This window comes from Homarus americanus, unplaced genomic scaffold (genome assembly GCF_018991925.1).
Source record: "Homarus americanus isolate GMGI-L3 unplaced genomic scaffold, GMGI_Hamer_2.0 scaffold3929, whole genome shotgun sequence".
NCBI lineage: Eukaryota > Metazoa > Arthropoda > Malacostraca > Decapoda > Nephropidae > Homarus > Homarus americanus.
In genome coordinates this window covers 136629-163511 of record NW_024749541.1, presented here as the reverse complement: position 1 = coordinate 163511, position 26883 = coordinate 136629, and the positions used below count along the sequence as shown (strand labels likewise).

Genomic DNA, 26883 nt, shown 5'->3' with positions numbered 1-26883 from the left:
ACAAGCCGAAATTTCCTCCGACTCTCCGACTCCGACTCCACAGCCCTGCTTTAGATTAGATAAGGTCAGGTTAGGTTAGGGTGATTAATCTTCAGGTGATATAAACTGAGTTAAAATCTCCTTTCTATTTTATACAGGTGTTTTTAAGTTAGGTTTGGCATCTGTTAATTAGTTATCACTACAGATGCCGAAGTTGAGGTATGTAATTGATTAAGTAAAGGTTTAGTTACAGTGTCCAGGCCACACTTTGTTTAATTATGTATTTCCGTCTAAGGTATTTTTCAGGTGATCCCTCGGTAAATGGATATATTATGTCATTATCATCATCATCATCAGTCAGCATGTAAATAATATATAATAATAATAAACGGTTTATTAATGGAGCGCAGCCGGTGGCTGAAAATATACTGACTTACATTTGATTTAGACATAATGATATAATATGCGTTGAATACATTTACAGGGCTGTACAGTACATAAATCAGGAGTTGTTAATTATTTTAACAATAGATGGGATGGTGCTGTTCTTATATCTATCGGTGCGGGCTCTTATGGGCTGGATTTTGTAGTAGTGGCAGACTGCGCGGAGGTGTGTGTGTGTGTGTGTGTGTGTGTGTGTGTGTGTGTGTGTGTCACGCTAAATAAGAACAATCACCGATTAGGCTTTAAAAGGCAATTGACATTTTTACACAAAATAGGGACAACAGTTTTTTGTATTGTTACATCTTAATGACATATATATATATATATATATATATATATATATATATATATATATATATATATATATATATATATATATATATATATATATATATATATATATATATAGACTAAAATACAACACTGCTGCGGAGAGAAACAATATCAGCATCGTAAAAATTTACATTACCCATATGGCTGATAAAGTCTACGGACATCGCGCCCCACGTTTCACTATCTCCACTATATTGTCTTATGGACGATTCGTGTTTGTGTGTGTGTGTGTAGTACCTTTATATATATATATATATATATATATATATATATATATATATATATATATATATATATATATATATATATATATTATTAATATATATATATATATATATATATATATATATATATATATATATATATATATATATATATATATATATATATATATATATATATATCTTATCATCGCCTTTATATCCCAGAATTCCCAGCATATGGCTACACGCCTCAGCATATATTAGTATTATCGGCATATCTTAGTACATATCTCACAGTTACCAAACATGACATTGCGATTCATTATGGCGTGAGCTGTTTATTCTTGTTGACTAGATACGTGAACATCATTTATATTTAGTCTACTCGTTAGCTCTTTAGTCAGTAATTAGTGTTCTTGTATTTCATGTTCTTGCGTTTACAGAATGGTGCGGGCGTGTACGTGGGCTGTATTACTGGGCGTGGTGGTGGTCATGGGCGTGGTATCTGCTGCGGGTGAGGGCCAGGACACCCCTCAGGACAGGGAGAGGCGGGCGCCCTCTGGCTTCCTAGGCATGAGAGGCAAGAAGGACGCATCCACAGCCCTCGATGACAACACCGCCGCCAGCGAATACTCATCCCTGCCAGACCCATACCCACTCTACGGCCTCAGGGACAACAATCTCCCTATGCTCTTCGCTGTCCCCTGGAAAAGTGAGTACCGACCCCGCCTGCCTTACACCCAGCCTGCCTTACACCCAGCCTACCTCACACCCAGCCTACCTCACACCCAACCTGCCTCACACCCAACCTCTGCCTCACACCAGCCTCACACCCAACCTGCCTCACACCCAGCCTACCTCACACCCAACCTGCCCACACCCAGCCTACCTCACACCCAACCTGCCCTCACACCCAGCCTACTCCTCACACCAGCCTACCCACACACCCAACCTGCCTCATACCCAGCCTACCTCACACCCAACCTGCCCTCATACCCAGCCTACCTCACACCCAACCTGCCTCCACACCCAGCCTACCTCACACCCAACCTGCCTCATACCCAGCCTACTCACACCCAGCCTGCCTTACACCCAGCCTACCTCACACCCAGCCTACTCACACCCAGCCTGCCTTACACCCAGCCTACCTCACACCCAGCCTACCTCACACCCAACCTGCCTCACACCCAACCTGCCTCACACCCAGCCTACCTCACACCCAACCTGCCTCACACCCAGCCTATACCCAGCCCCACCTCACACCCAGCCTACCTCACACCCAGCCTGATGCCCAGCCTCCTCCACACCCAGCCTCCTCACCCAGCCTACCTCACACCCAGCCTGCCTCACACCCAGCCTACCTCACACCCAACCTGCCTCCCCCAGCCTACCTCACCCAGCCTGCCTTACATCCACACCCAGCCTACCTCCACACCCAGCCTGCCTCACACCCAGCCTACCTCACACTGCCTCACACCCAGCCTGCCTCACCCAGCCCACACCCAGCCTCACACCCAGCCTGCCTCCACCCAGCCTGCCTCACACCCAGCCTACCTCACACCTGCCTCAGCCTACCTCACACCCAGCCTGCCTCACACCCAGCCTGCCTCACACCCAGCCTACCTCACACCCAGCCTACCTCACCCCAGCCTACCTCACCCAGCCTACCCAGCCTACCTCACACCCCCCTGCCTGCTTCACACCCCCTGCTTCACACCCAGCCCACCCCACCTATAGCCTACCTCACACCAGCCTGCCTCATGCCCAGCCTGCCTCACACCAGCCTGCCTCACCCAGCCTACCTCACACCCAGCCTACCTCACCACCCCAGCCTCACCCCACACCCAGCCTCACCTGCACCCCCTACCTCACCACACCTCACACCCAGCCTCCCTCACAGCCTATCTCACGCCTAGCCTACCTCACACCAGCCTACCTCACCCAGCCTGCCTCACACCAGCCTACCTCACCCAGCCTACCTCAGCCTACCTCACACACCCAGCCTACCTCACACCCAGCCTACCTCACACCCAGCCTACCTCTACAGCCACACCCAGCCTACACTACACACCCAGCCTACCTCACACCCAGCCTGCCTGCCTCACCCAACCTGCCTCACCCAGCCTACCCCACACCACCCACTACCCTCACACCCAGCCTACCTCACACCCCGCCTGCTTCACACCCAACCTGCCTCATACCCAGCCTACCTCACACCCAACCTGCCTCATACCCAGCCTATCTCATACCCAGTCTACCTCACACCAAGCCTACCTCAACTGCTGTAGTGAGGGATGATATATCTGCCTCACACCCTCCTACCCTCGATCCAGTCCATGGTTTTCATAATTGAATTTCATCCCTTAACGTGACCTGACCCAGCCTTCGATAAGCACGACCTAACCTTAACAAAGCAACGAGGTAAATAAGATGGAGAGACGGGCACTTTGGGTTAGGTTAGGTTAGGTTAGGTTAGGTTAGGTTAGGTTAGGTTAGGTTAGGTTAGGTTTGGTTTGAGTCATTGTTTTTCCCGTGGTTGTGACGTGGCCTCCGTAAGTAAAACTAAAGGATCAAATTCGCCTTAAATCTCACACATGAGACACGATGATCTGATTGGATAGAGATATCAAAGCTTGACCAATCATCAAAGATTTATGGATGTCTCTGAAGCCTTCAACGCTACTGGTGTAAAATATAACACTGCAAAGACCATCTATTAAATAATGAAATATTTAAAACAGCAACATAAGTGAACGTTCAAGTGTACTTCAGTGTGAGTACAAGTAAGACTCTTGGCTTTTATTCTTACAACTTTTTTAGCTATTTTTTCCTACTTACCTGGTCAAACCACTTGCTCGAAACTTTTTTGAGCTGGTGCACACGTACGAGTGCTTTTTACATCTTGAACTGAGTTAACCTTGTGTATATACTTAATAATATAACCCGGAGTTAGTCTGGTGTGTGTATATTCTTAATAACATAACCCGTACACAGGGAGTTAGTAGACTAGCTCCACTAATGAGGGTACTGGGGCCATTATTAGATACATCCCCTGTTCTTGATACAAACTCAGACTCTCTGACTTTATTGTTTTGGTTCTCGGTCTGAGGACGTGTGAGTGTGGTGGTCTTCTGGGGGAGGCAGTATTGAGGGGTACTGAACTCACCTGACGTGGGTCGACACAGGTAGTCTCCGTTGAACCGCCTCACTGTTTAGGTAACTGGACTAGACAGACAATCTATACAGTTCATGAAGTATTGACAAATAGATAGACATAAATAGATAAGTAGAGATATGTATGATAAATATAGTTAGTTAGGTAGGAAGGTAAATAGATGTGGATGTACCGTAAGAGTGTCACTACAAGCAGGAGGATGGTGGACATACGTCTGGCATGGTGGGGTGAATAGGGATGCCAGCCACTACTACTGTTTACCTTTTTGGCACTAGGGCAGTTATCGTACCGGACACCCAGTCTCAGTTTTTTTGGGCTGCATGGGGTCCGTTCATCAGTATCTTCACTCAATTTTCCACCTTTACTGACCTATCTGATTATGTTTTCGCTCGTGAGGGATCCTTTTTTTGTGTCAGGTGCAGCTTAAGGCATCTAATGATCAGTTCTTCGCCATGCTTTCGTTAGTGGTAGTGTATCTCTCAGTCATAATATATTCCCAAACATTGTCAACACCTCCTAATACTGAAGTATCTTGTTGAAAGTTTTATGTGTGTGTGTGTGTCAAGTATTAGGGTAAAAGGTTTGTTATGTCGTCAAGTTTAAACTGGTTTGGCCTAGAATTCAGAGTCGTGCTAGAGAGGCCTGGGTAGCGTGGGTACCCAGAAGTTCTACACAACACCGCCAACTCTGTTAATATTGAGGCCAATGTGCTGTCTGATGCCAAGCCAAAAATTTCTGGCAGAAAATATTTGACACTGGCACTGATAAGGTAGACAGATGGAAGGCATTATCTAGCCTCAACGCTAAAGAAAAAACTTAATTTTTTTTTCAGTTATCAGGTTCATTATTGCGATATTTGGTAATAATATTTAAGCAATAATGTGTCGTGTCTCAATGTTGGTACAGTATAAAGCAGGCGGCGGTGCGTGATAAATCTTACACTCCAATTAGAATCATTAACGTACATTCTTCTACAAGTTGCTAGTTTACTGATTAAAAAAAACTCCACTTGAGTTAATTATACACAAGACTGTTGGGAAAAATTGAAACACAAAGGCATAATTCACGGGTCACGCCACTCGGTCTACAACACACCAGCGTAATTAATATCCCCACGAATTATTGCAAGTGTGAATGAGATGAATAAACATATGTTCTTAACCACCATTCACATAGCAATATTCATCACCTTCATTCATTATGTCGCATCAGCCAAAATTAGAAATTCTGAGTGATATATTATTCGTGTTGTATAGATTCAGATTTGCCCCCGAGGGGGCTAGTTTATTGGGCACCCCCTTACATCCTGTGCAAGGTGAAGCGCAGAAGCGTTTACAGCGCCCAACAGGGAAGTATGAAAAGTTCATACTTGCCTTTATGACTCGTACATTAAGGGCGTAAAAGCCTGAAGGGTCATAAGTTTTGTCAAGTTACATAAAGTGAGAGAATGATGAGTGTGTGGGGGGAAAGTTCCCGGTACATTTTATCTGTTTATGGCAAAGAGTGGCAGGGCCCTAATAATGTCAAATGCCAGGCCTGTGACTAGGAGGAGGGATATCTGGTCTGGGAGGGAAGAGGTGTTGGTAACGGCTGGGGACCTATAGGAGGAGGTCATAGGGCAAGTTTGTGTTGTATATATCAAGGAAGATATCGTGATTTCCCAGAGGTAGTGGTGGTGATGGAGGTGGTTGTCCCGCCACCCGCCAGATGTCTCTACTTACCGGTGAGTGTTGTCGCCCTCTGTTCAATCAGCGGCTATACACGGGCTCCAAGACTTATCCTTGTACATATTCAGCGTCGCTTTGTGAGCTTCATCAAACTCTGGAGCCTTTCCTTCACGTCAACAATCTGTACTTCTATTTCATATACGCTGTAACTGACGTCATGTCAACTCTTAATGCCGCCATCAGTCATATGCTGTAAGGTTTCCTGCAGTTTCGTTTAGGATTATACCAGTTTTGTTTCAACAAATCAAACGTTATTGATTCCCCTGGTTGCAAATTATTCCTTGACGTCCGAGTTCTTGGGAAAGTCACTGTCAGTCAAAATTTCGTGTAAAAAGAGAAAAAAGACAGGCGGTCATCTAGTCCCTACTAGTTAGAGATTATAATAGTATATACAGGAAGAACACCGCAGCCGGGAGTTCCTCAGAGCGCTGATGTATTTTGACAGGCGGGAAGACTTAGTAAATTAGACTCTGGGGGCTGTATAGAGATGGTATAAATATGGTTACCGGGAGAATGTCACAGCACGGACCTCACACAGCCCACAAGAGGTCGTGTTGGGACGTGAGGCCGTGAATAGACAAGAGTTGGAAAGCATCCATCATGCAAAGTGTGGACCGTCCGTTTAATATTAACTACAGGTAAATTTCTTCATTATTATTTTAGTTAGTGGATAATGTCACGATATCGGAATTTAAACAACCAGAAACTTGGTTGTTAATGACCTTTGGTATAGGGTGGCTTATGCGTTACCTGTGTATTACCAGGATCATAATTATATTACCTGTGAAGATAAATTGTTAAGGAATAAAGGATTTAATCTTTTCCCGTATCTCAACCAACTTCCTGTCTTATAGCCAAGAAGGCTCCCTCTGGCTTCCTGGGAATGCGCGGGAAGAAGAGCGATGAAGAGGTGTTCAGTGACGCCACTGCCGACAACGACCTCGAGATCTTGCTGAAGCGCGCCCCATCTGGCTTCCTTGGCATGCGCGGCAAGAAGGCTCCCTCAGGTGGGTGTTATATGAAGACTTAGAAATTTGATTCACAAATATAAGGACAGGTGCAAATTCAGGCATAAGTTCATTACTACAGAAACTGTACAGTAAATCCCTGGGTTTGATACGCTATATATAGTAATATATAATAGAAGGGTCATAGAGGTTGTAAATAGGATCTGTTCATGGTTTAGGGGGACTTAAGGTCCTGTATTCACTCCATCCCTGGTAGATGAACATTATCGGTATCTGACACAGGTTTTTTTCCACAGGTTTCCTTGGAATGAGAGGCAAGAAGGCTCCCTCTGGTTTCCTGGGTATGAGGGGCAAGAAGTACTATGATGACGACAGCGACATGGACGCTTACATCCAGGTGGGCCATCGTCTCATCCACTTTCAGACCAATAACGTCAGCTGTTAGCACCTGAGAACTCTGATTACTTTTGTTCTTGTTGAATTCCCACAAGTGCCTGAACTTTTTGTCAAAGATATTTAATGATAGTTTGCCTATTAATTACCTTATTTATCTAATGATATAATACATTATAAATAAAGCTCTTACCAAATTTCTTCGCTGTAAAGATCAATATTAAATAAATTATAAAAGAATGAGAAGTAAATCAAGAAAACCTGAAAGGTGAGGGAGAAGTAACTGAAGGCAACAGAGGTGTGGAAGTTCCTAATTTGAGTTAATACAATACATAAATTTGGTATTACTTTAAAATAATCATTGCAGTAAATTGCTTGCTCTTATTTAATTTTGTCAATGAAAATAATAATTGTTTTGTAAATACAGTACTTTATTTGCTGGTGTTGACATGAAATTAAGAAATTTTAAGACACGTTTCTTAAAAAAAAATTTAGCCATGCAGTCCTGGTATGGGACAGTGTTCAATGTAGACTAACAAGTCTCTCTCATAAGTTTCCAAGTCACTTACATTTCTTACAAGTATTCCTTCCCCTTCAGGCCTTGACGGCAGTGGTAGATGGGCAGCAGCAGCAGAAGCGAGCTCCCTCTGGATTTTTGGGTATGCGTGGCAAGAAGGCTTATTACAGTGAGAACCCCGACGAGGAGATAAGCATGACAGGAGTGGACAAGAGAACACCCTCAGGCTTCCTTGGTATGAGGGGCTGAGGTGAGTTGCCTTTAATATAATTCGTGTTTGTACGGCAAGTTGTAATTCCTTTTTAGTACATTACTGCAATTAAAAAACTATCAAGTGCCACAGTTAAAGTGTTGAAAGCATGTGGTAGAATCAGAGTAGATATATAAATGTACATTATTCAGGTAATGTTTCTTTTGTCATTTTTCATCAGGAGCATTGAACTAGCTACAGTTATCTCCTGATACTCAGAAGGGTTAGGTTCTATAAAATCTTGCTGTACAGTACAGTACAGTACAGTACAGTACAGTACAGTACAGTACAGTATAGTATATTGTATAACCTTGGTTGTCGCGGTTTACACTCCCTGACATTTTAAGAGATAATAATTTTTCTGAGTTGATCTCTGATAATTTCTGCCCTTGGCGAAGCAAAAATTAGCTTTTGGAATGCACTGGTAATAAAATTATCATAAAGAGAACACAAACACAATGAGCGAGTCAGTAGAGGATGTCACTGAAATTTTGTTCTCCCAGATATTTATACAGTACGTATTACTTAAAGTGTTATCATATACTAGTTTTTGCTTCCCCAAGTGTGGAAATTATTAAAGATCAACACAGAAAAGTTAATATCTCTTAAAACATCACTTTATAAATACTGTACGATAGACTAAAACACTAAAGAACTGTAGTGACTATTTGTGTGTCCATCAACCACCCTATCAGCCGCCTTGCTACAAACTGATTCTAGACCTCTGTTCCAAGGTTTAAGTCAACAGACTATAAGAAGACTGCAACTGTTAGGTATTTTATATTAAATTTGCATTCTATGTCAGCTTTCAACAATTCTTTATAGAATAAACACTTGATGGTTGCATGACAATGATGAGCATTGTCTGAACGTACATTAGTCCCTTTAACATAATGCCCTTCATACTTGACAGCAATTTTTAAGTGAGTGTGTCCTTAACAGATAGAGTAAACTTAAGTTTAAGAAACCTCTAATTTGAAGGGATATGCCATGGTTTTTGCTTCATGTCTTTAAATAAATTGTTGTGTATACCATGTAGATGTTCTTATGAATTCAAGTTTAATAATATGAGAGAACATTCTCATGTTTTGGCATCATGACACAAGTTGACAACATACAGAAATAACTGTCTGTGTTGCAGGAGTGAGATGCTCCCTACACTCTGCTCTACCGTGTCTCAAGATCATCCCTAGAGCCGTCATCCCTGCATAACTCAGAAGCACCATTTCCAGTGACCTTCCCAGCCAAGTCAGACACCTTAGTGCAGGACTCTTTTGTCATCACTAGTAGTTACCTCTGACCAGATCTTGGTAGTTCCTCCACAGATAATATTATGTAGCTAAGCAATACTGATATAATAGAAATAAAAGAGAAAATGTTAAACCCCCAAATATTTATAACAAATATTAGTCGTATATACACTCAGCAGGGGGGTGATGACAGCAGCAAGTAGTGCAAGTTCTGTGCAGCTTCTACCATTGACGTCCACATTTGCCCAAAAGTATTCTTATATCCTTGTTCTCTACTTTCTCTAACCTACAGCTTTCTCCATCACTGTAGTCTATCTGTACAGTTGAGTCCAACACACTGTCAAATCTTGTGTAGTGCTCATTTCAGCCTAAGTGATAAGTAGTGTGATAGCTGTACCCCTGTTAGAGGTGTTGGAGGCTGGGGGACGTAGTGCAGAGGTTCAGATACCACAGCACCATGTAAAACCCTTCTCATTTACCCTTCTCTTATTCCGTTTCCCTTGGCTGGTTTTCTCTCTCAATAGAATATGAACCTTACTGTCTGTACATCATTATAATCTTGTAAATTATAGAGAAATTAATTTGTAAATTAATATATGGATGAAGGTAAAATTTGCCATCATATAACATATCATTTCTGGTGTAATTGACCAGGTCCTTGCATCAAGTGGTCATGACACTCGTAATAGTGTTACTGCTTATGATGCAACTTGTGACATTATTTGGTCACTGCTGAGTGATTTTGACTCTCCCAGTTGCCTTGCTTGACATTACAGTTTTGTTAATTAAATTTTGATTGTTTAAAAGTGTCAGTGATTAGCAATAATTACAGTGAAATGCCATTAATGGCATGGAATTTTTTGACAGCCATATTTTATTAATTTGTAGTAGTTTGTATCATTTAGGCAATGAAAGTAGGACCTTCTAAAATATATAGATCCCATTTATTTTCAAAATAAGATGGAGTTAGCACTGGTTCACAACCATAGAGGCAACTGTGGAAGGTCAAGACGAGGTGTCTCCTCCACTAAAGTCGAAAGATACCAAAATATTCTGTAATTGCATTACTCTAATTGCAATAAAAGACAATCCTCGTAGTTCTTTGTGGTTTTATTTATAATGCATTTACACTATCCTGTCCTGTTAGCTGTGACGGCACCGAGTGTGAGCTGTTTCAAGACCATACTTGACCGGAGCGGGTTCAGATGCATTCAGGGGCCAGTGCATGCCCAGTACTTGCCAACAGTGTATAAAACTGACGTGTCTGATCCCCCCATGAGGCTAACGAGCTGATCAGTGGCGAAGAAGATAAAAGTAAAAGTTTAACCATCTGATTTTCAGGGCAGCTTAGGGAAGTCCAAGAAAGGACAGGCTAGGGAAAGGTAAGGCAAGCTTGGTGAAGGAATACAGTAGTAAAAGCTCAGCCATTATGGGGTAAGGTAGAGTACTGTACGGGTGCATCTATTTTGGGGGTAAAGTTGAGCTATTTTTAGCTAAGGTATTGTAAGTCAGAATATACTAAGGTCTAGTCAACCTGATTATGGTAAGACAAGCCTGGTTTGCATAAGGTACGACATAATAAGCTTTAAACTAAAATTAAGTACAGTAGAGCAAGCGTGGCAGTAATGAGTTTTAGGGTGGGCAAGCTGCATGTTTGGTTGTGGTGAAGTAAAGGAAGTTAAATTAGGCAAGACTACCAAGGGGTAATGTGGAGCAAGGTAAGTTAGGCTAGAGTAAGGAGCTCACCAAACTTTGGGTAAAATAGCAAATAGGGAAAAGTAGGCTAAAGTCACAAAAGGCAAGGCATGAGAAGTTTAGATAGAGGTATGTTAGCTGAGGCAAGGAAGGCAAAAATTTGAGTAGGACTTGGCCAACCCTGTAAAATTTTTGTAGTATCAGGCTCATGCTACTCAAATTTGTTAGTCCTGCCAAGTTAGGGTTGTCACAGTCCAAAGAAAACATTGGTGAAGAAATGTATCCATGGAAAAGTCAAGGAATTTTGTTTGAGGTCATGGAAAGTAGACTTTGTGAAGAGTCCGAGAAAACATAAATATCAAGAATATTGATTTCTTAGTAAGAAAGGCTGAATACGAATCAAAAATCAAGATTGTGATATGCTATATTGACTAAACAATAAAAGCCTCTCACAGGTACAACAGAAGTTCCCTGAGCAGATTTAGACACAGGAATTCTCGGTACAGTATATGGAAAGTGGGAAGCTGGTTCTGATTATATCCCATTGCCAAGTGTGGAGCTGAACACGAATGTCTTCACCTATAAACAAGGCAGAAGATATATATTCTGGACACATTTAGAGCAGTACATGATATGGTAATACCAATGAGATAAATACAGTTCTGTTAATTGCCATATGAAAGTGAATTTTTCCAAGCATAATATATGTCACCACTAATAAAGATTAAACGTTGAATAAATACACACAGCCATCACATTTCCAATATCATCGCATTCTGAAGAAGGGAACGGGGAATAAAATCCAACAGGAAAACATAAGTTGAGGTGTTGTGCTGACTGACTGTTCTCTTCTCCTATTGGCTGTAATTTGGCGGGCTAAAGGAATACTCCACCAATCACAGATCAGTAAGGAACTGCTGGAAGTATGTAATATACGGTATATGAAACAATGAACAACCATGCCATAGGTTCCCTTGGGACCTTTGGGAGGGTCCCTGGGGGTGCATCCCCCAAGGAGGGTCCCTGCGGCGCCGCCGTCCGTAGGAGGGTCCTTGGGGGCGCTGCAGGGGCACTGCGAGAGTCCCTGGAGGAGCCGCTGTCGCTGGGAGTGTCCATGCGAGCGCCACTGCTTGTGGGAGGGTTCCTAGGGACACCGCCGCCCTTGAAAGGGCATCTAGGAACACCACCATCCCTGGGATGCTTCCTGGGGGTGCCGTTACCCCTGTGAGGGTCCCTTGGGCGTCGCCGTCCAACAGAGGGCCTCTGAGAGCGCGAGCTCTGTAGGGCCCCTGAGTAAAGTAGTTTTTGCACTATTTGGAACTCCGGGAGATGCTGAGTTAAATAAACACACACACAGCCCATCACATTTCCAATATCATCGCATTCTGAAGAAGGTAACGGGGAATAAAATCCAACAGGAAAACATAAGTTGAGGTGTTGTGCTGACTGACTGTTCTCTTCTCCTATTGGCTGTAATTTGGCGGGCTAAAAGAATAGTCCACCAATCATAGATCAGTAAGGAACTGCTGGAAGTATGTAATATACGGTATATGAAACAATGAACAACCATGCCATAGGGTCCCTTGGGAACTTTGGGAGAGTCCCTGGGGGTGCATCCCCCAAGGAGGGTCCCTGCGGCGCCGCCGTCCGTAGGAGGGTCCTTGGGGGCGCTGCAGGGGCACTGCAAGATTCCCTGGAGGAGCCGCTATCGCTGGGAGTGTCCATGCGGGCGCCACTGCTTGTGGGAGGGTTCCTAGGGACACCGCCACCCCTGAAAGGGCATCTAGGAACACCACCACCCCTGGGATGCTTCCTGGGGGTGCCGTTTCCCCTGTGAGGGTCCCTTGGGCGTCGCCGTCCAACAGAGGGCCTCTGAGAGCGCGAGCTCTGTAGGGCCCCTGAGTAAAGTAGTTTTTGCACTATTTGGAACTCCGGGAGATGCTGAGTTAAATATACATACAGCCCATCACAATTCTAGTATCATCGCATTCTGAAGAAGGTAACGGGGAATAATATCCAACAGGAAAACATAAGTTGAGGTGTTGTGCTGACTGACTGTTCTCTTCTCCTATTGGCTGTAATTTGGCGGGCTAAAGGAATACTCCACCAATCATAGATCAGTAAGGAACTGCTGGAGGTATGTAATATACTGAATATGAAACAACGAAAAACCATGTCATAGGTTCCCTTGGGACCCATAGTAGGGTTCCTGGAGGGGCTCCGCCCCAAGGAGTGTCCCTGGGGGTGCCACCGCACCTATAAGGTTCTCTAAGGCGCCACCGTCCCTGAGAGGGCCTCTGAGAGCGCGAGCTCTGTAGGGCCCCTGAGTGCAGTAGTTTTTGCACAATTTGGAACTCCGGGAGATGCTGAGTTAAATAAACACACACACAGCCATCACATTTCCAATATCATCGCATTCTGAAGAAGGTAACGGGGAATAAAATCCAACAGGAAAACATAAGTTGAGGTGTTGTGCTGACTGACTCTTCTCTTCTCCTATTGGCTGTAATTTGGCGGGCTAAAAGAATAGTCCACCAATCATAGTTCAGTAAGGGACTGTTGGAAGTATGTAATATATATGAAACATTGAACAACAATGTCATAGGGTTCCTGGGGGCGTTGCCGTCCGTGGAAGGGTCCTTGGGGACGCTGCCGCCCCTGAGTGGGTCCCTGGGAGCGCCACCATCCCTGGGATGGTTCCTGGGGGCGCAGCTGCCTCTGTGGGGGTCTCTGGGGTCCTGCCGTCCCTAAGAGGGCCTCCGGGAGTACAAGACCTATAGGGCCCCTGGGTGCAGTAATTATTGCACTATTTGCAACTCCGGGAGATGTTGAGTTATACAAACACACACACAGCCCATCACAATTCCAGTATCAACGCATTCTGAAGAAGGTAACGAGGAATAATATCCAACAGGAAAACATAAGTTGAGGTGTTGTGCTGACTGACTGTTCTCTTCTCCTATTGGCTGTAATTTGGCGGGCTAAAAGAATAGTCCACCAATCATAGATCAGTAAGGAACTGCTGGAAGTATGTAATATACTGAATATGAAACAACGAAAAACCATGTCATAGGTTCCCTTGGGACCCATAGTAGGGTTCCTGGAGGGGCTCCGCCCCAAGGAGTGTCCCTGGGGGTGCCACCGCACCTGTAAGGTTCTCTAAGGCGCCACCGTCCCTGAGAGGGCCTCTGAGAGCGCGAGCTCTGTAGGGCCCCTGAGTGCAGTAGTTTTTGCACTATTTGGAACTCCGGGAGATGCTGAGTTAAATAAACACACACACAGCCCATCACATTTCCAATATCATCGCATTCTGAAGAAGGTAACGGGGAATAGAATCCAACAGGAAAACATAAGTTGAGGTGTTGTGCTGACTGACTGTTCTCTTCTCCTATTGGCTGTAATTTGGCGGGCTAAAAGAATAGTCCACCAATCATAGTTCAGTAAGGGACTGTTGGAAGTATGTAATATATATGAAACATTGAACAACAATGTCATAGGGTTCCTGGGGGCGTTGCCGTCCGTGGAAGGGTCCTTGGGGACGCTGCCGCCCCTGAGTGGGTCCCTGGGAGCGCCACCATCCCTGGGATGGTTCCTGGGGGCGCAGCTGCCTCTGTGGGGGTCTCTGGGGTCCTGCCGTCCCTAAGAGGGCCTCCGGGAGTACAAGACCTATAGGGCCCCTGGGTGCAGTAATTATTGCACTATTTGCAACTCCGGGAGATGTTGAGTTAAACAAACACACACACAGCCCATCACAATTCCAGTATCAACGCATTCTGAAGAAGGTAACGAGGAATAATATCCAACAGGAAAACATAAGTTGAGGTGTTGTGCTGACTGACTGTTCTCTTCTCCTATTGGCTGTAATTTGGCGGGCTAAAAGAATAGTCCACCAATCATAGATCAGTAAGGAACTGCTGGAAGTATGTAATATACTGAATATGAAACAACGAAAAACCATGTCATAGGTTCCCTTGGGACCCATAGTAGGGTTCCTGGAGGGGCTCCGCCCCAAGGAGTGTCCCTGGGGGTGCCACCGCACCTGTAAGGTTCTCTAAGGCGCCACCGTCCCTGAGAGGGCCTCTGAGAGCGCGAGCTCTGTAGGGCCCCTGAGTGCAGTAGTTTTTGCACTATTTGGAACTCCGGGAGATGCTGAGTTAAATAAACACACACACAGCCCATCACATTTCCAATATCATCGCATTCTGAAGAAGGTAACGGGGAATAGAATCCAACAGGAAAACATAAGTTGAGGTGTTGTGCTGACTGACTGTTCTCTTCTCCTATTGGCTGTAATTTGGCGGGCTAAAAGAATAGTCCACCAATCATAGTTCAGTAAGGGACTGTTGGAAGTATGTAATATATATGAAACATTGAACAACAATGTCATAGGGTTCCTGGGGGCGTTGCCGTCCGTGGAAGGGTCCTTGGGGACGCTGCCGCCCCTGAGTGGGTCCCTGGGAGCGCCACCATCCCTGGAATGGTTCCTGGGGGCGCAGCTGCCTCTGTGGGGGTCTCTGGGGTCCTGCCGTCCCTAAGAGGGCCTCCGGGAGTACAAGACCTATAGGGCCCCTGGGTGCAGTAATTATTGCACTATTTGCAACTCCGGGAGATGTTGAGTTATACAAACACACACACAGCCCATCACAATTCCAGTATCAACGCATTCTGAAGAAGGTAACGAGGAATAATATCCAACAGGAAAACATAAGTTGAGGTGTTGTGCTGACTGACTGTTCTCTTCTCCTATTGGCTGTAATTTGGCGGGCTAAAAGAATAGTCCACCAATCATAGATCAGTAAGGAACTGCTGGAAGTATGTAATATACTGAATATGAAACAACGAAAAACCATGTCATAGGTTCCCTTGGGACCCATAGTAGGGTTCCTGGAGGGGCTCTGCCCCAAGGAGTGTCCCTGGGGGTGCCACCGCACCTGTAAGGTTCTCTGAGGCGCCACCGTCCCTGAGAGGGCCTCTGAGAGTGCGAGCCCTATACGGCACCTGAGTGCAGTAGTTTTTGCACTGTTTGGAACTCCGGGAGATGCTGAGTTAAATAAACATACAGCCCATCACAATTCTAGTATCATGGCATTCTGAAAAAGGTAACGGGGAATAATATCCAACAGGAAAACATAAGTTGAGGTGTTGTGCTGACTGACTGTTCTCTTCTCCTATTGGCTGTAATTTGGCGGGCTAAAAGAATAGTCCACCAATCACAGATCAGTAAGGAACTGCTGTAATTATGTAATACACTGTATATGAAACAACGAACAACCATGTAATAGGTTTCCTTGGGACTCATAGTAGGGTCCCTGGAGGGGCTCCGCCCCAAGGAGTGTCCCTGGGGGTGCCGCCGTTTGTGGGAGGGTCCTTGGGGGCGCCGCCGCCCCTGGGAGGGGCACTGTAAGAGTCCCTGGGGGCGTCGCTGTCCCTAAGAATGTCCTTGGAGACGCCGCCGTCCATGAGTGAGCTCCTGGGAACGCCCTTACCCCTGGGATGGTTCCTGGGGGCACCGCTGTCCCTGGGAGTGTCCATGGATCTCCGATGCCCACTGGGAAAGACCCTGGACGTGCTGCCGCCCCCGGGAGTGTCCCTGGGTGATCCCTGGGGATATCACCATCCCTAGAAGTGTAATTTGGGGCTCCACCGTCCCTGAGAGGGGCTTTAAATGCCCTGCTACCCCTAGAAGGGTCTCTGTGGTCGCCGCCGATCCTGGGAGGGTCCCTGGGCGTGTCGCCACCCCTGGGAGGGTGCCTGGAGGCACCCCCTTCTCTGGCAGGGTCCTTGGTAGCACTGCCGTCCCTGGGAGGGCCCATGGAGGCACCACCGCCCTGAGAAGGTCCCTGGGGAACTCACCGCCTCTGAAAGGGTCCCTAGGGACGCCACCATCCCTGGGAGGACCTCTAGGGAAACTGTCGACCCTGAGAGAGCCCCTGGAGGCACCGCCACCCTTAGGAAGGTCGATGGGGGCGCCACTGCACCTGTGAGGTTCTCTAAGGCGCCGCCGTCCCTGAGAGGGCCTCTGAGAGTGCGAGTCCTGTAGGGCCCCTGAGTGCAGTAGTTTTTGCACTATTTGGAACTCCGGGAGATGCTGAGTTAAATAAGCACACAGCCCATCACAATTCCAGTATCAACGCATTCTGAAGAAGGTAATGGGGAATAATATCCAACAGGAAAACATAAGTTGAGGTGTTGTGCTGACTGACTGTTCTCTTCTCCTATTGGCTGTAATTTGGCGGGTTAGAAGAATTGTCCACCAATCATAGTTCAGGAAGAGACTGCTGTTAGTATGTAATATACTGTATATGAAACAACGAACAACGATGTCATAGGGCCCCTGGAGACCCTTGGTAGGGTCCCCTGGGGGGGGGGGGGGGCGCCGCTGTCCCTGAGGCTGGAAAGGGCCCTGGGGTTGCCACTGCCCCTGGGAGGGTCCCAGGAGGCACCGCCGTCCCTGGGAGGGATCTTGGGGACTACGCCGCACCTGGGAAGGTCCCTGGAGGCGCCACCACGTTACGTTCTGTTGGCACTGCGGGTATGTACTAGCTCTCTAGGGGTACTTAACTTACCTCTTAAAGTCGCTGCCACCAGACCCCTAGGCAGTATGTGTAGTGTTCTTTGGGTAGCTGGCACAGCAATCCAGGAACTGTGAGTTCGTGTTTTTCATTAATCTAGTTGAGAGTGGAAATAAGAGTGAAACACTAACCAAGAATTTACCTACTTTATTTCTTAATTTATAAAAAAAATATTGCATTGTCATAAAACAAAAATAGTTGACCTTCCCAAAATTATTACGGTCATTGCAACACACAAAAATACCCGACCTTTTCCGAACAATTAAGGTGTTCTCTCTCCATACAAAATCATTGACCTCCATACCCAAGTCACCCTAAAATACTCAATAGCACCAAAGTACCCACTATCACCTCACAATCAGGAACATTCAATAATACGCACAATACTTCAGGTATTGCAGCTCATTCCTAGCACCAAAGATACACACAGTAGGTACCCGTCTCACACACTACTCTTGTTAGTAGAGGAGATCCTTCCCAACCATTCATCCCAGGACTGTTTCTGTGTCCGGTATCCTTAGGTCGCTTAAAGTGGCGACCGTGAGCACCCAAATAGCACCATCATTTCTTCACATCCTGCGTGTTGAAGCGTGAGATGTCCAGAGACCCATAGTGGAGGTTGCATAGTGGCCATAAGCATTACCCACAACACCAGGTGGGCCCCCAAAGTAGAGCAGTGGTTGCTGGGCCAAGCATTCTCTCCGACCTCACTGGTGTACACCTGCATGTATGAGATGCTGATCATCAGTGTGTGTATACAAATGTGTTAACTGGCCTGATGGGCTTTTGTATTAACAAACATCATTACAAAACCTATTAACTTATTATATTAACAATAACATTAGGCAAAGCTTTAAGATGTACATAAAATGCTAGACACGCCTCTTTAAGTACTCTGAAGTAGCACCAGCTGTAGCGTACTGAGCTGCGTGTATGAGATGCCGAGCGTCACTGAGGACGATGCACGTGCAACACACTGAATAGGCCTAAGGGTGCCAATGCTTAAATCTTCACCTTGTCTTTATTCTGGCCCCCACACATACAGTACACTTTCTTATATATTGTGACTTTATGCCTTCTAGTTACATACCTTAGTTCAAAATTACATACTACATTAGTGTCTGGGTCATTAGATTTCGGCAAATTACTTCGGTCATCTCACTACCTTGAAACTGTAGCCACGGGCAGTTTAGGCGCCAGGCATACAAAGGCCTTAATTGTTTAACACGTTCATAAGATTCTCAAATCAATACACTGTTAGTGGTTATTCGTCACATGGGGAAATGATGTGTATTAAGCTCACACAAGAGGTATACAAGATGTTTTCCTTGGAGTACGGTTTATAGAGCAATCCCAACACTTCACATATGTCTGATACATTTATCATTTTCCCAGATCATTGTTCTTATATATTTTCACCTGATACTTGAGGTAGCTATGTTTACTAATCGTACCAAAACGTAAATACTATAACCTTCAGACACGGTCACATTTATTCACTATAGTACACTAGTTCGAATCAATTAGGCCTTCCCAATCATCATATAGATACCTTGAGTTCTCCCTTAATAATATCAGTATACATATTTAAGGTTATATGCACGGACATTGGTATAATTCGTATAAAACAACATACAGCATATGAAGTACCCCTTCCAAATGTCTACCGTTTTCTGTGATATTCTCTACTAGCGCGGTGAGTTTGAATGTTATGCAGCTGTAATATGAATCAAGATTTTATTGAGACCAATACTAATGTACACAGTACAACAGCTCTCCCTCCCCACCTCCCAAAGATTCAAATTATGCGGTAGTGTCGATAAAACATTTACAGTAATTACACAGACTCTTCAAATAACTGTTACTCTTGGTTACTGGTTCACAATACAGCTACCTACAAACATAACAATAACACCAAAATATTTATGACAAAATTAGTACTAAAACAATAAACACAATGGATACAGTACACATGGAATAAAATTCAGTCTTCAAAATAACTGATACACATTGCTTAGTATACATATTCTCTATTATCAGCTGAAAACAATGAAAAGAAAACACACACACACACACACAAAATAAATGCACAAATAAAATTCAAAATTTGGGGGTTACATGGATAAACAAATTAAATAAAAACATTTTTGTTACAGAATACATACAATGAAATTTCTCACATCAATAAAGTTTTCATTATGGCAATTGATCAAAGGCTTATTGGACTCCACGAAATTCAACACAGACTTATCAAGCTAGGAATAGATGAACGGACCCCATCCAGTCGGTGGAAAGACTTGTTCAAACTTATTATGAAAGGTACAGGTCACACTCGCGAGACGTAGCAAGTTCCAGGGATGCCGAGTTAACGGGTGTATCCCAAGATATAGATGCAAAACAAAATTTAGCCACGGACTTTGTTACTCTTGTCATCAGCCATTTAAGTGGTATCAATGCCGTGTTTCCATGCCTGGTCTTACTGAAAAACCACAAACACTCCACCTATCCAACAACAAGCCTAGCTAGGACTCTACATACAAAAATTTAAAGTCACGCATGGTATCTTACTTCCTTGAGTAACAGAACCCCATCAGATGATCACAACCTTGTGCCGATCCTCCTTCCAATCTCTATGTCCTTACTTCACTTTGACAATACCCTCTCAAAAATACTCTCCACAACTCGCATAATTTACATCTTATTAGGGCCATCAACACACTCACTGCCCAACATTCAACAACTCACAGGAGCCCAACAGCACACTTATTTTCCACCAATTCATATCTTTAAATTAAAAAACACAAATACACAAAAAATTACACATCCCCATTTTACATCAACAACCAAGAAAGACAGTCTATGTGTAGTGAAGTGAAAGAGTTATATATTAGTTACTCCTGTAATTACAAGAGAAAATTTGAATTTCTTTAGTTTGTGCATTATTATTATTACTTATTATTATCCTATTGTACTTCCGAGTGTTATATATTTGTTTTGGGGGGAAAAAGCATCGTGACGTCCAGGGGATTGAGGTGTTTCTCTGTTTATTTTCCTATTACTGGTTTGTCAGGTGATTCAATCCATGTTTGTACTGTTTCAGAGTAACCTTAAGTATTAAGGGCTTTATGTGAAGGATGGAATGATTAACTATCTAATCTTCCATGAAGATACGAGATATGTTCCTAAGTTTTCAGGGCTAGAGAACTTTTGTTGTGTAATACATACTTATGGTTTTGTTTGTTGGTAGATACTGTACTCACCCCCTGGGTGACTTAACAGGGATTACATTAATGAAGAAATAAAGGAAATGTGACTTGAGCGACCTTTCTCTTAACATTGTCTTAGTTACTGTGACCAGGTTAACTTCCCCGGGCTACATAGGCATATACAATATGCAGTATACTTTTAAAAATTTGTCTGCAGTACTAATGTTCCTGCCTCTCACTAACTAATATGAGGGGCATTCCCTACTCTCCTGTCCATCTACTTCACCCTCCTGTCCACCAGGTCCCTTTTCTGATGAAACAAACTGTGGTGAGACCTCGGTGTCAATCCTTCCAATGAACACATCTCCACCCACACTTCTTAATTCTAAACATCGTCAAGACGGACGTTGGTTCTGAGCAGTCCGCCCTCACGTGCTCTCGTGTGACGGCCATCATGTTGTTAAGTCACACCAACACTCAACTAATCTTCACATTGAACATTACAATTTTAACATCCAAAATTACTCAAAATAATATTCAAATGATTAATCACAAGAATAAATGATTATACTAAACGACAATGTCCCCAGGAAATTTGCTCTAATGCTTCATGAGTGATTATTACAGAAGAAAATTCTCTGTACTCCACAAATACTTACTCTCCCTTTTTCAATTATAATGCACAATTATAACTCATAAATGTTCAGCACTATCAACATGCAATTTATGAATGTAAAACTTTTATGTACTTCTTAATTCACACGGTATTCATAATTGGGGGTCCATACTAGCATTGTAATCCACAATCAATTTTCGTAGAATGCACTCACTAGGCCTCTGCATCACCATGAAGTCTTCAAACACAACCGATGCATTGCTGAAAGTATACCCCGCATTAAATTTCAAATTACACACAGTACATCACAATTACTGACAATGTAGGTACTGTAGTTTAAACTTCAAGTTCTAATACACTACTCTCCATTAAAATCATTAGCTCAAAACAAAAAACAACAACACTGGAAAATGTGACACTAAAATTGTGTAAAAAAAACCAAATCAATAGTCATAAAAATGTATAGCACTGATAACTTGAACACTACGTATCTAATTATTAAAAATCACCCAATAAATGTTAGAAATACAAAGAAAATGTTACATAACCTGTATACAACACTTCTGGTGATAGATCAGGAGTGAACCTCTTCACACAAACCCTAGTGGCTCAATAGGTACGCACTTGCCATACACAATATCTGTAAATAACAATAGCATTAACACAGGAGTACACAAAAGAAAGATTACACTGGCAATAATATAATATTTCATTCAAGTACCATATAAACTTTCTGTAATTTCAAACAAATATTTTCTCAAGGAGAAATTAGTTAGGTAGCTTTTGCTTAAAATGCAAAAAATACTAATACAGTGATATCCCCGTTAGCCGGAACCAATTGGTGCAGAGCACTTCTGGGAATGAGAGATTTCCGGCTAACGAGAAGCCGGAAAAAATATCCTTCATCCCAGGAATTTTCCGGAATTTTCCAGGTAACGGAAAAATGTTCTCTGAAGTTCCAGAAATTGCCCATTACATCATATCTCGAACCCGTAATAATATCCCTCATCCCCGGAATTTTCCAGGTAACGGAAAAATTTTCTCGGAAGTTCCAGAAATGCGCCTGATTTTCATTTCTCAAACCTGGAAAAAACTCCCCCGTCCCAGGAAACGGGAAAATATTCCAGAAAATGTGCCCCTCGGAAAATCGTTCCCAAAGCCTGAATTTTCCGGAAAATTTCGCCTTTGGGAAAGACTTTCCGATAAAATTTCGATTCCGGCTATCGGAGAGTTCTGGGTTTGAGGGATTCCGGCTAAGGGAGATATTACTGTACTGCTTTCTCACAACTTATGAAATTTAGTACTATGGGTTTACATAAATTCGTAGGGCTAATCCTTATAATCTAATCACTGTTTAAACTTGAAGTGCGTCAATTAAATTGGCCACAAATACTCATTTTGGCATACCCATTTCCTGTGAAGTCAGTGTTTAAGACATGGAGTGATTTACTCTTGGCCGCTAGACTTCAGGGCTGGAGGCTTTGACAAGTTCTGATCAATGATTAATGAGTTTCTTTAATACAAAAAATGGCATCACTTCAATAAGGTGATCAGATTTTCTGGTGGCTGTGAATCAAATGCATATAACTTCAGATGTGAATGGATATCTCACAACTTCAAAGGAGCCAAAAACAGTTACATGTAGTATAAATTTGGCTGGGCAATCACATACAACATCAGAGTACAATTTTCACTATACTTAAATATAGTAGTTGAAGCCTTCAACATATACATACTGAATCTTGAATGCTTCTGCTACTGGTGGGTAATCACTTACTGCTACTCATAATGCTGCATCATAATTTTAATTTACAATACAGGGAAAGACTACAAGAATATACAGAGAATGGACAGTACCTTTCAATACAAAAAACAAATCCCTCTCTAGGGGTAACTCCCTCATTTGGCAAGCGTTTTATAGACGACGGACCATAATATGAATGTGTCGGTGTTAATATATTATCAGAGCAACTGTGCCTATGAGACAGGGAGGCATTGTACTCGTGTCCACATTCTTGGAAGATTTTACAATATCATCTGTGCCACATCTTTCTCTTAACATGAAGTATCGTACATCTCATGAATCTCAACTCATTAAAGAACAAGTACAAATTTAGGCATTCTCTCCAGTGTTTTAATTGGAGTTGGCGGATGCCTGTCCCACTTGAGGTCACAACTTAAGGCTGGAGAAGCCACAAGTTCATAAAATTTTCAGGACAAACTTTTTCGGGGTGAAAGTTGTGAACTCTGGAATAATCGGCCAGAGAGCATTGTGACGGCACAGATACATTCTAGAGCCAACAGTGTGTAACAGTGAGATGACTCACCATCCAAGCAGCTAGAAGTTCTATCAATGGCAATGAGGATAAAGTAACACAGGATACCAGTTAATGGTTCTTCAGTCCAAGGTTTTCTTGACTAGTCACCCCTTTCTCTCAAGCATCTTCGTTTTCTTAGACAAAATATTTGAAGAAAACGTAATTTCCGTTTGCTGAGTGACCGTGAAAACAAATTTCCTACATATAATACTGTAATACTGTGTTATTATAATATATCAGTGCAGACAATGTACTATAAAACCGAGCTGTAACGAAATCTTTTTATTTATAATCCCTATACTGGATATGTTAATGCCAAGATTCATTTAAATGCTGTTTAAGAAGCTAGGATACGTTAATAACTTCGGTTTGGCTATTAGACAAGGTAAGTTCCCGAGGACTTTACAAAATACAAAGTACTACACTTATAAATGCCTCTATTCAATCACTAAAACGCTTTTATTTACAATGTCCACCTTAAATTGCGAGTACATCTCACCACCGTGTCCTGCATTCAATCTCCGGCCTGAGAAAGAGGTGAGAACGGTGTTATCCAATGACTCCACCAAACGTTGCAGGTTTTCTCCAGGTACCCTAATTTCCTCCTGTACTAACACTGGGTAATAAAGGTCGTTACAAAGAACAAGATAACTGCTCGATTGGCTAATAAGCTGATATATTAAAAAAATAAATAAACAGTAGTGATATTTGGAATCCACAACATGAATCAGGTAAAACACACACACACACACGCGCACACGCACACGCGCACACACACACACACACACACACACACACACACTCTATTACTGTTCCGGATCTACAATAACTTCCTCATTGAAAACTCCAGCACAAAACATGTTCTAAATATCATTCGAAAAAGAAGGATAACAGAAAATATGAGAAGACCACAACGAGAGAGAGAGAGAGAGAGACTTGAGTGGGTGAGGTTGACGACCTCCACCACGTGGCCACAACACCTGTACCAGGCTGGTTGAGTGGCAGCGTGTTCCCAGCCTTTACTCGAACACCTCTCGTTTCTAATTTGTCATTCTGCCTGCCTGCGTGCCTGTCATCCTGTCTGTCTGTCATCCTGTCTGTCTGCGTGCCTGTCATCCTGTCTGTCTGTCATCCTGTCTGCCTGCGTGCCTGTCATCCTGTCTGCCTGTCATCCTGCCTGCCTACGTGCCTGTCATTCTGTCTACCTGCGTACCTGTCATCCTGTCTGTCTGTCATCCTGTCTGCCTGCGTGCCTGTCATTCTTCCTGCCTGCATGCCTGTCATTCTGTCTGCCTGCGTGCCTGTCATCCTGTCTGCCTGCGTGCCTGTCATGTCATCCTGTCTGCGTGCCTGTCATTCTTCCGTCTGCATGCCTGTCATCCTGTCTGCCTACGTGCCTGTCATTCTGTCTACCTGCGTGCCTGTCTGTCTACCTGCGTGCCTGTCATCCTGTCTGTTTGCGTGCCTGTCATCCTGTCTGCCTGCATGCCTGCCATCCTGTCTGCCTGCGTGCCTGTCATTCTTCCTGTCTCGCATGCCTGTCATCCTGTCTGCCTGCGTGCCTGTCATCCCTGTCATCCTGTCTGCCTGCGTGCCTGTCATTCTTCCTGTCTGCATGCCTGTCATCCTGTCTGCCTGCATGCCTGTCATTCTGTCTGCCTGCGTGCCTGTCATTCTGTCTGCCTGCGTGCCTGTCATTCTTCCCTGTCTGCATGCCCGTCATCCTGTCTGCCTGTGTGCTTGTCATCCTGTCTGCCTGTGTGCCTGTCATTCTGTCTGCCTGCGTGCCTGTCATTCTTCCTGTCTGCATGCCTGTCATCCTGTCTGCCTGTGTGCTTGTCATCCTGTCTGCCTGCATGCCTGTCATTCTGTCTGCCTGCGTGCCTGTCATTCTTCCTGCCTGCATGCCTGTCATTCTGTCTGCCTGCGTGCCTGTCATTCTTCCTGCCTGCATGCTTGTCATTCTGTCTGCCTGCGTGCCTGTCATTCTTCCTGCCTGCATGCCTGTCATCCTGTCTGCCTGTCATCCTGTCTACCTGCGTGCTTGTCACTCTGCTGCTGCTGCCTCTTGTCTAAAGGCTAGTCAGATTTGTTGGCTCTGCTCTTTGCATACCTGTCAGCTAAGCCCTTCCTGTCTATACCGGTCGACTGTATATGCTAATTTTCTGTCCTCTTGTCTGCTTGTGTCTGCCGGAGTTACTCATACACCACGAGCTAGCTAGACAGACAGACAGACAGACAGACAGATGATGAGCTATGAACCAAGTCCTTATTTCCGTAAAGCTTAGAGACAGACAGACAGACAGACAGACAGACAGACAGACAGACAGACAGACACCCCTAAACTAAATTCTTAAAAGATAATCAAGATCAAATTCTCAAACATTCTAACGACAAAAAATAATATCTTCCCGTAAGACCACACAAGCAACACGACATGACAAAGAGTGGTAATAAAGATGGCGTCGAAATGGCACCAATACTCTACCATAATAACGTGATCTATTCTCGGTTCTGAGCGCCTAGGGGAACTTAAGAATTTGGTTGGGTTAGGTTAGGTTCATCAGGGGTCAGGAGGTTCACCAGGCTTATCAGGAATGGGGTCAAGAGGTTCACCAGGCTTATCAGGAATGGGGTCAAGAGGTTCACCAGGCTTATCAGGAATGGGGTCAAGAGGTTCACCAGGCTTATCAGGAATGGGGTCAAGAGGTTCACCAGGCTTATCAGGAATGGGGTCAAGAGGTTCACCAGGCTTATCAGGAATGGGGTCAAGAGGTTCACCAGGCTTATCAGGAATGGGGTCAAGAGGTTCACCAGGCTTATCAGGAATGGGCTCAGGAATGCAAGGAGGAAGAGGAAGGAGAGGGGGAAGAGGAGGAGAAAGAAGAGGAAGAGGGGGAGAAAGAAGAGGAGGAGAAAGAAGGGGAAGAGGAGGAGAAAAAAGAGGAAGAGGAAGAGAAAGAAGAGGAAGAGGAGGAAGAAGACGAAGAGGAGAAAGAACAGGTCACCAAGTCCACAAGAGGTCATTCCCCAACGCCTGCCTTTTACATCCCCATCAACGTGTGAAAATTCTCCAGTGTTTTCTTTCTTCTCTGACTCTCGGTAACTCAGATAAGCTCGCCCCGTTCCGCCTCTCCCATCTGTAATAATGAAGAAGATGATGATGCAATGTTAAGTGAGATTGTGAGGGGAGGGTAAATTCTGTTCCAGTTATTTGAAGGAAGGGAGGGAGAGTGT

At 44.1% G+C, this 26883-nt stretch overlaps 2 protein-coding genes and 1 long non-coding RNA gene across 3 annotated transcripts; 1 reads left to right on the top strand and 2 right to left on the bottom strand.

The window, feature by feature from the left end:
* Window positions 1-1402: 1402 nt before the first annotated feature.
* LOC121853380 (tachykinins-like) lies at window positions 1403-10336 on the top strand (the record flags this gene model as incomplete). The annotated part of the gene is given in 5 exon segments (XM_042347448.1): window positions 1403-1671; window positions 6716-6868; window positions 7126-7226; window positions 7821-7989; window positions 9131-10336. Coding segments are annotated over 4 exon segments (691 nt in total), but the record flags the coding sequence as incomplete, so codon positions are not given.
* Window positions 10337-13110: 2774 nt separating this feature from the next.
* Window positions 13111-16747, bottom strand: LOC121853379 (basic salivary proline-rich protein 1-like). Its single transcript, XM_042347447.1, has 6 exons — window positions 16204-16747; window positions 15782-15975; window positions 15342-15475; window positions 14913-15029; window positions 14021-14137; window positions 13111-13246 (listed from the first exon to the last, which is right to left on the bottom strand). The coding sequence occupies exons 1-6, from the start codon at window positions 16745-16747 to the stop codon at window positions 13111-13113; spliced, it is 1242 nt and encodes a 413-aa protein (XP_042203381.1).
* An 891-nt stretch (window positions 16748-17638) lies between these two features.
* LOC121853381 lies at window positions 17639-22085 on the bottom strand. Its single transcript, XR_006086309.1, has 2 exons — window positions 21543-22085; window positions 17639-18227 (listed from the first exon to the last, which is right to left on the bottom strand). It is a non-coding gene; the product is annotated as an uncharacterized LOC121853381 (long non-coding RNA).
* Window positions 22086-26883: the final 4798 nt, after the last annotated feature.